Consider the following 12,963-nt stretch of genomic DNA (forward strand, 5'->3'; position numbering starts at 1 on the left):
GTGGAACGAATCGGACTTACTAAAAACTACACTACTGTACGATTAGGTACACTGCCTATAAGTGTTGTAGCAAGGTTTAAGTATATCCATTCTATAAATAAATAAATATCTTGTGTAAAATTGTATCGTATTTAATAGTATTTTCTAATAAAATTTAATAGTATTTTATACCCCTCTGCTTTGACATCAAAGATGAACAAGAGATTTTCATGAGAGTCACTGTTAAAGAAACATCTGTACAGTGGGAGTTGGCTCGTGGTGGAAAATCGGGTTTGTCAAAAGACGTGTGCGCGTATGTAGTCGGTGTTCCAATGGTGAAAGCAAAGGCGGTTATGTGGAAGATCAAGGGTGTGAATGCATTCTCACACGGTTGCCTTGATGGCATTGTCCACATGTTTGATCTACCGGGTGGTTTATTCTATGTTGGAAAGATAAATCGGGTGGATGTTATTGTGTACGGGTGGATCGCTTGGGCGATGGGGTTAATTGAGTCGGGTCGGACTCAAACGACCCGTTATCTCCTAGTGTAAGGAGATATGTGTCAAATCCAAAGAGTTGTTGTTGTTTGTGTTTTATTTTCCCAAGCAAGTAACATGGTGATCAAATTATAGCTCAACGGAAGGAGGTGTAATTAGTAGGTCAAAGTTGTTATTGTGGGATAATAATGTTTGAAGTCTAACAAGTAGCATTGAAGACCTTATATCGAAAGTCTACTCATCCGTGAGTTGAGGTGCGTGTTCTAAACGGTAATTGGAGGACCCAAATGGCGTTTGGCGGTGTGTAAATGGTATTCAATGTTCTTGGTTAGATTAGGCGAGTTTACGAAGATTGAGTTTGTTAAAAGTCTCCAAGTGGGAGATTTGTTGAGGTGTGGAGACATTTAAACAAAAGCTGAAAAAAAAGTGTCACTAAAAACTGTTTAAACACTTGCACGGATTTTGCAGATTTCGGTAAGCATGAAACAGAGCAAAACAGTGCAAAAACAGAGAAAAATGATGGTGCGCGGTGATGGTGCGCGGCGCGCACCCTGCGCGCACTAGGTGAAACTTGATCAGAAGGTTTGCTCGAAGAATCAAGAGTGCACGGCGCGCACGTTTAAGTGTGCACGGCGCGCACGTTGTCTGGCAGTGAGCTGTCAGCATGTTGATCAACTTTTGCACATGGGATCCGTATTTGGTTGTCCAAGTTGTCACTTTAGGTGCATGTGGGCTACTTTACACCTTGTTTTAGAGCTGTGATCATGCTAATACAAGGGTGTAAAGAGGATCAAGATGGCTAGTTGATGATTACTTGAAGCATGCTTATGTATTCTTGTTCTCCTATAAATGTTCCTGATTATAACTCATTGTAAACTTACCACCACGAAATTTAATCAATAAGAACACTCTTTGGTTGGCCGTGGACTAAAGCAATCACAAACGATTGCATATAACCACGTTAAATTTCCGTGTTTTTATCATTCTTGCTTGTGTTACGATTATCACTATATTTTTCGTTTGTTGGAAGTGGGTTAGATAACTTGGGTTATCTTGTCTTGTTTGGGCTCACCTAATCTGGTTTCCTAACAGTGTCCTCTCGAGGGACTCGAGGTACAACTGGACCAGGATTCCCGTGCTCCGTTTTGACAAGGATGATTTCATCGAAGAATCAACAGATGCTGCTGCTGGTACAGATCTACTATCCATTCTGGAGCAATCTTTTGATCTCCCATGTCAAGCAATTCTGATGATTAAGATGTTCAAGTTCTTTAGTGCGATTAAAGAATGTTTGAAGATGCATCATGGGCCGCTACTCGAGTTCCATCTTTTTGCAAACGCAGAAAAAAAATGTGTTGAGCTTGACGAAATCATAAGACTTGTGTCAAGGAGGGGGGATACTGTTAATCTCTTTAAGCTTCACTTGAATAAAAACAGTCAGTATCGGTTACCGTCGTCTATATTCGCGCTGCGCCAGTTAACGAATCTCTGGCTCACTTATGGTTGTATGTATCATCAACCAACAACCTTGAATGGATTTCCTAGACTGACAGAGTTATATTTGCGCCATGTAAAGATCTCTATAAAATCGCTTCTACATCTACTATCCAGTTGTCCGTTACTTGAGAACCTCACTCTGGTAAGTAAATAAATTTCCTTTTGACTGTAATAGTGTGTGTTTGGACTAATTTTTCATGACTTATTAATATGTTTTAAATTGTTGCAGAATCTGAAAGAAGATGATATTCTCGGTAATGACAGATCCTCCATAACTGATCTAATTAAGTGCTTGCCTGCTATTCAAAGTCTGTCTACTGTTGGCTGGGTTTTTCATGTAAGTTAATTATTTACTCCATGATATGTAGTTTTATTGTTATTTTTTTTAAAATGAATTTTGCTTTGCCTAATTGCTCTTTGTTTTGGCTGGCCTATCGTTCAAGTGTTTTTCCGTAGATCTGCTTCCACAAGAGCTTCCAATCTCGTTAGCCGGCCTTGAAAATTTGTATATAGAGGACGTAGAGGACGTGTCTTTCCTTGACTCCGTTGGGTTGCCTTCGCTTTTCCGTCTAATCCAATGCTCCCCCAATTTGAAGACACTCACTCTCATTACAAATTCAGATGTAAGTCAATTAAGTCCATCTTAAATTCTCTGTTTTCAAATTCATGCCAAAATATATTGATGTATGAAATATTTATTATATTTACGGTAGGTCCCTTATGGAAATGAACCGATCACACTTAAGAAGTATTCAAATATTTGGTTGAAGAACTTGAAAGAATTTGAGATTTATGGAATCTTCGACTTAAAGCTTCATTTGGAGTTTGTACAACTAATTTTGGCCAAGTCCCCCATGCTCAAGATGGTAGGCATATGGGTTGATGTTACTGATGATGAAGTGTCAAATATATCAAGACTACTGCTACACTCCCCACGTGCATCAGGTTCGGCAAAAATAACGGTTGAGAATAATTTAAATGAATAAGAAGATCAATTCTTGTTCACAAGCAGATAGTTTCTTTAACAGGGTTGCAGTAATGCAGTTGACATCTTGTTTTAATTAGTGAGGTACACATTCTTCACTTTTACTCCGTAGATGTTATGTATTTGTCGGAAGGAGTAAAAGGTTATGTAAGTTGCTACTAAATACAGATGAGTATGGTGATGATTAGAGTATGTAATGATATGACATTAATCATGTTTTTATGCATTTTAGACAAGGGAAATTTATTATGAGTACTTCTTTTACTGAGGTTTTTGTTAAGTTTGTCTTAGTAACCCATATCCTTTTGTATGTAAAATGGGAATTGATATTAAATTTTTAAGCCAGGAATTATGTCATACTTATTGTTTATGGCTCTGAAGCACGCAACTTTGTGTATTTGTTACACAATCTTTGATGGGGATTAGGCTTAAAAAAATTAATCCTTTTGTCTTTGAATTAAAGGAAAGACAATTTTATACATTGTATGTATAAGCCCAATCTTTGTACCTTCTTTTTTTGATATGGAATGTTGTATATATAAACATCTGTTTACGTATGTTCTGCTGTATTTGTTTGTACGATTAATGGAATTGTTCAATCTTTCGGATCAAAACGTGTAAGTTGGCAGGGACACGCTAACCCTGTGTGCCGTAGCACCCACCAATCCCACCCCGAAAGAGACCTGTGCCGGCAAAGTACCTCCTCCCAGGTACCACAGTGACGCTGGGCTTGCCCAACCCGAAAAGTCGTTTCTTGGCAATGATAATCTTGTGATAACTGGTACACTGTTAGCACTTGGGTTTGTTTTCTGTGGTATCAAAAATGATCTACTATTCGAGTGTACAGCCAATTCTTATGACTTTTGGTATCTAATATTGTTGGTGTCTTGATATAAGCCAGTTGGGTGCACAAATATCAAAAGAAGTTGTATGTACCTAACAAGTTCAACGAGGTATACTTTCTGATCAGTTTTCTTTTTTGATTAGCTGGTCAGACCATGGGTTGTGGACTTGTGTCTTCTCATCTATGCAAAATTTGGCTGGTGAATTCTCACAAAAGTTTTTACCAAAAAAACCAAAAAAAAAAAAAAAAAAAAAACGTGGTACTTTTTCTTTCTCAACTTTATCATTTATTACCGCTGCCTTTCATGTGGGTTCCGACCCGATTTGCGAACCGACTAATCTCAAGGCGACCGCCCGCTTTGTGGATAGCCTAGAGTCTTCACTGGTGCCATAAGGGGATTTATTTTGCACTAGGAGGGATTTGAACCTGGAGCCTCAAGGAAGTTTCACCCATTTTTTTAGAGGCCATGTTTTTACCACTACCACTAGGCTATACCACCATTGTGATTAAAGAGTTCATTTCTTTCTCTTGAAACGGATTGATTCTGTGAGATGATGCTAAAACATGGTATGTATCATCTGTAAGTGTGTGTCCATTTTCAACTATAAGTTGTGCAGTTGTATTTCTCCATTTGTAAGGTATGGGCATGTCTCTCTTTTTGGGGATGACTTGGAATGATGTCACAAGATGTAAGCTTTGCATTTGCATTTCTCTGTTTGTAACTATGTGTCTATGTTATCACATTTTGAGTAATTTTTTCCTTTGAACTCTGTACCACTGATATGAATATCATCATGTTTATGGAAAATGTTGATTTATTGCAACAAGGGTGGAATGTTGATGCTTCTTCTCAAATAATGAATGAATTCATTTCTTGCTTTTGAATGGATTAATTCCCTTTGTGAAGATTGAACCAGGGTCTGTCCCTAAAGGTACGTTTGTTTTTAGTTTAATGCTACTATTAGTTGCATAGTTAGGGATTCAATATTTAGTTAACTTTTGTACTACAAAATTGTATGAGACATTTCAGTTCAACAGAACTTTTAGAGTGATATAAGTTTTCAATATAAATTACACCGTTGACTTATCAAACTAAGTTAAGGTTTTCCTAATTATTTTTATGACTTATAACTGATACAAGTTCATTATAAATTACTTCCTCTTCTTGGATCTTGATAAGTTGAAAGTCGAATGGAAGATTGCAAATTAAGCTATCAGGACTTGTAAGTTGTGCCCATGTCAGCCATAGTCTTGCATGTGCCCTTATTCTTACAATTGGACTTTTAATACCCAAGTTAGATAGATCTTCTGTTCACATATATATACTTATATACTAAAACATATCTATATTTGTGAGAAACAATATTTAATACCATGATGACTGAGATACATGTGAACAAGTCAAGAAGTCTATCTTTCATTTCATATGCAACTGTAACTATTCTTATGCTATTAGTATATACTCCGTAATAAAGAAAATAATAATAATAATATTTTTAATAATAATAGTAATATATACCTAGAATTATTATTGCTTCCGTACCTTACCTATTTTATAACAACTTATTTATCAATCATATATAGCATAATGTACCGTTAACACCTATTTCCTTATGAGGTAAGGCTTAGTGTGTCAACAAGATACTAGAAGTAGTCTAGCTTTAGGAGGGCGGAGTGTTGCCGATTGATTTTTACCCTTGGGAAATAATCCCTGCAGACCCGGTTCACAAGTGAAGAAACTTGTGGGGTGACTTAATCAATCTGTCATCCGTAAAGCGTAAAAGTGTTAGCCGGATGACTTCTAGTGAGAGAAAGTAGAGAGAGAAAGAGAGAAGTGAAGTCTCAGCTCTCAAAGTTATCAGAATATCTGAACTGTGTAAAATGACGACCCAAGGGGTCTATTTATAGTGTCAGATCCACCAGATTGTTTGGGGACACGTGTCAGATGATGATACGTTCTGTTATTCGTGATCCGAAATTTATGCTGAAAGTGCCGTTCTCCGGCGAGGGCTTACACGCTAGGCGGCCTTCAGGGCTTACGCATGACGGAGCAGCCTGTACAACGGAGAACGCTGGACGGTTAACTCCACAAAACTATTGTTTCCAGCCTTCCTGATGCTACTTTTATGCAACCATTATGCCTTTTATGCGTGTATTCGATAGGATACACCATTAAGTCCCCCCAGTTTAATGACTTAAGCATTTGAAAATTGATTAAGTTGTTAAACTTGGAATAACGCATGCCAACCAAGTCTTCACGTTTTCCTTTTGCATTGGGAAGCACATCACAGACATTAAATGATAGGCGAATTTTACTGACATTGTGATGATTGCTTTTTGCACAGCTAAAATATCGCACGCGCCTCTAGATGTAAAAAGACTTTTCGATGTACTCACCTTTTTATCTTGTCCTTACACGTGTGTGGCTGAAAACAAAACCCCCAAAATCACCACTGATTACAGCTGTTATATCTTTTTGCTTTTTAACCACCATAAACCCTAACCGATCATTTACTTTTACAACTTCATTTGACAGTATTCATCTTCTTCCATCAATACCTTCGTTACTTCCTGTTTCATTTAGAACATTAATGGCAGCCATAAAGGATGTTGCAGCTATTCCCAGCAGAGTAAATGAGAGATATTTAAGCGAGCTACTGCAACATTTTCCTAGATTAGCTGGTGTTGAACCAGTGATTCCTGCAATTAATGCCAGAGCCTGCTCACCACCCCCTAGCAAGGTTGCTATTTATGGCCATTCAATCTTCAATTTTTGCTTACGTCTGCCATTTACACCATTCTTCTTAGAAGTTTGCAAGTTTTACAGTGTTGCTGTTGGTCAATTCGAACCAGCATCAATTCGAAAGATTTTGATTTTTGAAATGTATTGTCACGCAAGGAGCATTGAGCCATCCATTCGGATATTTTGCCATTTGGTACGTATAGCACGCCATGAAAATGGTTGGTTCACATTCAATAAAGTTCATGGGTTTTTGAAACCTGCACTTGATCATCCTGGCGATAACTGGTATGCTTCATTTATCTTTATTAATGAAGATGCAATTGATAAACAATACTCAGCTACTCGAGTATGGCGCAAATACTCGCATACCGTATCTGTTACCTTTCCAAAACTCGTCACCAAGGAAAACATTTTGTTTAAGAGGATTTAGGTTGAACAAATCAATGATATTAAATATGGGGAACACATGCTTTCGCTGACATCCGTAAGCCAAGATTGGGATATCTCACAAGGTTATGCCTGTGTTCTTGCTGGAAAAAAGAGTAAGCATTTACTTTTGCTACATATGCTTAAATAAAATGTTCTTCTTTATTTATCCATTTAATCACTGTTACTTTTTAATTTTTTTGCAGAAATTACTCCGCTTACCGCCATGCGGTCATCGGTTTATTCGCAGCTTACCTTTACTACCGAGAAAATTATTGATGATACCCCCAAAACAGATGTAATGAGGGAGGAGGAAGATGAAGAAGAAGAAGAAGAAGAAGAAGAAGATATAGGTATGAATCGAGTTGCCTCTAGAGAACGTCGTACCTCGGGTAATGAAAATGACAACACTGAATTATGCAAAATTCCATACCAAAACCTGTACTTGTTTTCTTGCATACCCAGTACTGGTGGATTTTATAATCCAAACCCTTCCTTATACTTTATGCCACCTTTGAAATATTGTGAAGCATATTGGAGCTCTTTTATAAATAACAATTTCCCTTTATCTCCAACAGCTAGTGCAGCACATCAAGACACTACATTAACAACTCTTCCGCCTTCCGCCAAGAGGAGAAGAACTGGTCAAATTCCTCCGTCATCCGCTCAACAAGGAGCTGGCCCTAGTTCTTCTCAACAACAAATTACGCTTCCCAATCTTGACACAAACATGCTTTCCTCCCTTTTAAAAGGACCACCACATTCGTACGAAGATTTCATGACTTTTCTGAATGCCATGGTGTGCCTTCACTAGCCCAATTCTTTAGCAATTTATCTGATGCAGATGCCAAGAAAGTTAAGGCACAAAGTATCATTCTGAACATTGCTTCTGGTCTAAATGACCTTCAATGCCTATCTGACTTGCAAAAAAGTGAAGTCACTACAAATAAGGAGCTATCTGCTGAAAAGGAGAAAGTGGCCAGGACTGAACGAATAGCCACAGAGATAAAGAGGGAATACGAGACAATGAAGAGGCATTATGAGAATTGCAACCATCAGAGGGCGGAATATAAGGAGCAAGTCAAAGAACTATCTTTCAGAGAAAAGCGGCATCTGAGCAAAATTGATGAACTAGTAAAGGAGAACGAAAAAATGTTTGAGCAAAATAACATGTTGAAAGAACAGCTAAAAGCCAAAGAGGAGAACGAAAGACGAATGATAACTGGCATTCCTACGCTTGTAGAGCATATCTTTAACTGTCAGGCATTATCTCACAGAATCCGTGAGTTTGTCCGCCTTGCCAAATCAGTTGAACGGTTAAATTTTTTCAATTTTATGAAGAGAAAACTACCAGAACTTCCAAATCCTCTGCCTGAGGTAATCACATCAAAGATTAATGAAAATGCCATTTTAGAAGCTGATGCAGCCGGTGCCTCAATAGAAAATATGAGGTTTTCTGATCTTGAAAATCTTTGTAAAAAGGCCAGATGTAACAATAGATGATGTATTGAATTATACTCCACAGGATGAATGAAACACTATGTTGTTATACATCTGCTTTTACATAACACTTCATATTGCACTTGGTTATGTTTATTAGAAATATATGCTGTAACTTAGTAAGATTGTTGTAATGAACAATGCTCAAGATATTGAGATTGTACTTTGCAATCATTATAGTTATGAATATCAAAATCATATTCTCCTTCATACGCCTTCCGTCATGAAACTCATGAGAAAAAATTACGAATTACTTTCGCCTTTAAATATTTTGCTGGACACTATGATCCGTTTTTCATTTTGCTCTGCATTTTGTGTATATAAGTTGTGTCATGACATTTTTTATAGATTTGTTTCATCGCTTCGATGCTTTAGTGAGTTCTACATGTCTCACTATCGATACAACCATTTTGAGTATGATTGTACTTCTACCACCGAAAGGCTTTCTTTCTTTCTGCGGGTAGGGATGACACACAACTATGTGACACCTGGGCTAAAAAATCCTTGGCCGGATAAAATTTGTGAAAAATATTGCCATAAGAATAATTGCTATTATTCATATTCTTAAAGAAACTTTTACATTTATGACTATATCTCATGCATTTGACAGTTGATCAAGCTGTCCATGCATATAGTGCTACGCATAAAATTTCTTTAAATTCATTGCATTCCATGCTCTTTCATATTGCTCACCGGAAGGCGCAGCAAGCATGTATGATCCATTCTAATTTACTTTCATGACCTTATAAGTTCCTTCCCATTTTGGGGCTAGCTTTCCAAATTTGATTTTCCTGCTTGCCTCATTATCACGTAGTACTAAATCACCTACTTCAAACTGCACATGCTGCACTTTCTTGTTATAATATTTTGCCATTTTATGCTTGTGATCTGCTTGCCGGATGGCGGCCATCAACCTTCTTTCCTCCAACAAGTTGAGATTCTCCCTTAACGCCTCAGAATTAGCCTCAACATCAAATGCCATAATGCGTTACGTTGGCACACATATTTCAGCCGGTATCACTGCCTCTGTTCCATACACCAGACTGAAAGGTGTTTCCCCTGTGCTCCGCTTTGGCGTCGTCCGGTGTGCCCACAATACATTTGGCAGCTCATCCACCCATCCAGTTTGACTTAGACCCAACCGTGCCTTAATGCCAGCAACGATTTCCTTGTTGGTAACCTCCACTTGTCCGTTCGCTTGAGGATGAGCAACAGATGTAAAATTTTGCTTTATGCCCAGCTCTTCACACCAACTCCGAAATGGATTTTCTGCAAATTGCTTGCCGTTATCGCTGACTATTTCATTTGGCACCCCATAATGGCATACAATATCATGCCAAACAAACTTTTTGACATTTTCTACTGTGATTTTTGCTAAAGCCTTTGCTTCAACCCATTTCGTGAAAAAATCGATCGCTACCACCAAGAACTTAGCATTACCAGTGCTCCTATTGAATGGCCCCACAATATCAATAGCCCATTTACAGAAAGGCCAAGCGGATGACACCGGTATCAAGTCATACTTTGGAAGATGCTGAATTGTACCGTGCCTCTGACAATTCTCACATGTTTTTATGATTTCTGCGACATCCCGATAAAGGGAAGGCTAAAAATACCCTTGTCGCATGATCCGTGATTCCACAGTACGGAAACCGGAGTGTTGAGAACAAACTCCTTCATGCATTTCTTTGACCACTTTTAACGCTTCATCATCGGTTAAACATCTTATCAACGGACCATTGTATGACTTTCGATAAAGGACACCACTAACAATCTCATACATTGGTGCAGTCACTCTTATTCTTCTTGCTTCCGCCTTATCAACAGGTAACCATCCGTCATGCAAATATCTCAAATACGGAGTCATCCAAGTTTCTTTAGCTCCTTCAACTATTGCAATAATTGGTTTTCCATGTATTGATTTCTCCTTAAGTTCTTCAACCAACACTCGTTTGTACAAATGATCAAAGGTTAAAGTAGCTAACTTGCTCAAGACGTCAGCTTTTTTGTTCTTATTTCGAGGGATTTGCACGACTTCAAGGTTATCAAATTTCTTTGATATTGCTTCCACTGTAGTGACCCGAACTTTTCCATGTTTATATATATTAATTGAGATTGATATTTACATGATTAAATGTTTCCAACATGTTAAGCAATCAAACTTGTTAAGACTTGATTAATTGAAATATGTTTCATATAGACAATTGACCACCCAAGTTGACCGGTGATTCACGAACGTTAAAACTTGTAAAAACTATATGATGACATATATATGAATATATATATATATATATATATAGTTAACATGATACTATGATAAGTAAACATATCATTAAGTATATTAACAATGAACTACATATGTAAAAACAAGACTACTAACTTAATGATTTTTAAACGAGACATATATGTAACGATTATCGTTGTAAAGATATTTAATGTATATATATATCATATTAAGAGATATTCATACATGATAATATCATGATAATATAATAATTTAAAATCTCATTTGATATTATAAACATTGGGTTAACAACATTTAACAAGATCGTTAACCTAAAGATTTCAAAACAACACTTACATGTAACGACTAACGATGACTTAACGACTCAGTTAAAATGTATATACATGTAGTGTTTTAATATGTATTTATACACTTTTTAAAGACTTCAATACACTTATAAAAATACTTCTACTTAACAAAAATGCTTACAATTACATCCTCGTTCAGTTTCATCAACAATTCTACTCGTATGCACCCGTATTCGTACTCGTACAATACACAGCTTTTAGATGTATGTACTATTGGTATATACACTCCAATGATCAGCTCTTAGCAGCCCATGTGAGTCACCTAACACATGTGGGAACCATCATTTGGCAACTAGCATGAAATATCTCATAAAATTACAAAAATATGAGTAATCATTCACGACTTATTTACATGAAAACAAAATTACATATCCTTTATATCTAATCCATACACCAACGACCAAAAATACCTAAAAACACTTTTATTCTTCAATTTTCTTCATCTAATTGATCTCTCTCAAGTTCTATCTTCAAGTTCTAAGTGTTCTTCATAAATTCTACAAGTTCTAGTTACATAAAATCAAGAATACTTTCAAGTGTGCTAGCTCACTTCCAATCTTGTAAGGTGATCATCCAACCTCAAGAAATCTTTGTTTCTTACAGTAGGTTATCATTCTAATACAAGGTAATAATCATATTCAAACTTTGGTTCAATTTCTATAACTATAACAATCTTATTTCAAGTGATGATCTTACTTGAACTTGTTTTCGTGTCATGATTCTGCTTCAAGAACTTCGAGCCATCCAAGGATCCGTTGAAGCTAGATCCATTTTTCTCTTTTCCAGTAGGTTTATCCAAGGAACTTAAGGTAGTAATGATGTTCATAACATCATTCTATTCATACATATAAAGCTATCTTATTCGAAGGTTTAAACTTGTAATCACTAGAACATAGTTTAGTTAATTCTAAACTTGTTCGCAAACAAAAGTTAATCCTTATAACTTGACTTTTAAAATCAACTAAACACATGTTCTATATCTATATGATACGCTAACTTAATGATTTAAAACCTGGAAACACGAAAAACACCGTAAAACCGGATTTACGCCGTCGTAGTAACACCGCGGGCTGTTTTGGGTTAGTTAATTAAAAACTATGATAAACTTTGATTTAAAAGTTGTTATTCTGAGAAAATGATTTTTATTATGAACATGAAACTATATCCAAAATTTATGGTTAAACTCAAAGTGGAAGTATGTTTTCTAAAATGGTCATCTAGACGTCGTTCTTTCGACTGAAATGACTACCTTTACAAAAACGACTTGTAACTTATTTTTCTGACTATAAACCTATACTTTTTCTGTTTAGATTCATAAAATAGAGTTCAATATGAAACCATAGCAATTTGATTCACTCAAAACGGATTTAAAATGGAGAAGTTATGGGTAAAACAAGATTGGATAATTTTTCTCATTTTAGCTACGTGAAAATTGGTAACAAATCTATTCCAACCATAACTTAATCAACTTGTATTGTATATTATGTAATCTTGAGATACCATAGACACTTATACAATGTTTCGACCTATCATGTCGACACATCTATATATATTTCGGAACAACCATAGACACTCTATATGTGAATGTTGGAGTTAGCTATACAGGGTTGAGGTTGATTCCAAAATATATATAGTTTGAGTTGTGATCAATACTGAGATACGTATACACTGGGTCGTGGATTGATTCAAGATAATATTTATCGATTTATTTCTGTACATCTAACTGTGGACAACTAGTTGTAGGTTACTAACGAGGACAGCTGACTTAATAAACTTAAAACATCAAAATATATTAAAAGTGTAGCGACCCCGACAAATCGTCAAGTGACGGCGTCGGCTACGTGGGTCCCATTACCTGATTATAAGTCTTTAAGATAACGTTTGACCAAAATATGTCGCC

At 36.5% G+C, this 12,963-nt stretch overlaps 1 protein-coding gene across 1 annotated transcript; it reads left to right on the plus strand.

The window, feature by feature from the left end:
* Positions 1 to 209: 209 nt before the first annotated feature.
* Positions 210 to 3,222, plus strand: LOC139855341 (F-box/FBD/LRR-repeat protein At1g13570-like). The gene is made up of 6 exons (XM_071844566.1): positions 210 to 292; positions 1,569 to 2,115; positions 2,203 to 2,310; positions 2,417 to 2,596; positions 2,687 to 2,918; positions 3,002 to 3,222. Exons 1-6 carry the CDS (start codon positions 210 to 212, stop codon positions 3,010 to 3,012), a joined length of 1,161 nt encoding a protein of 386 aa, XP_071700667.1. The 3' UTR covers positions 3,013 to 3,222.
* The last annotated feature ends 9,741 nt before the right edge of the window (positions 3,223 to 12,963 follow it).

Source organism: Rutidosis leptorrhynchoides, chromosome 6, assembly GCF_046630445.1.
Source record: "Rutidosis leptorrhynchoides isolate AG116_Rl617_1_P2 chromosome 6, CSIRO_AGI_Rlap_v1, whole genome shotgun sequence".
In the NCBI taxonomy this organism is placed as follows: Eukaryota; Viridiplantae; Streptophyta; class Magnoliopsida; order Asterales; family Asteraceae; genus Rutidosis; species Rutidosis leptorrhynchoides.

What these genes read in the sequence shown, in the direction of transcription:
- LOC139855341 (XM_071844566.1), top strand. Translation starts at nt 210, where the DNA reads ATGAGAGTCACTGTTAAAGAAACATCTGTACAGTGGGAGTTGGCTCGT. An exon ending in TACTTGAGAACCTCACTCTG is followed by an intron (nt 2,116 to 2,202) that starts GTAAGTAAATAA and finishes AAATTGTTGCAG; the next exon opens with AATCTGAAAGAAGATGATAT. An exon ending in CTGTTGGCTGGGTTTTTCAT is followed by an intron (nt 2,311 to 2,416) that starts GTAAGTTAATTA and finishes CTATCGTTCAAG; the next exon opens with TGTTTTTCCGTAGATCTGCT.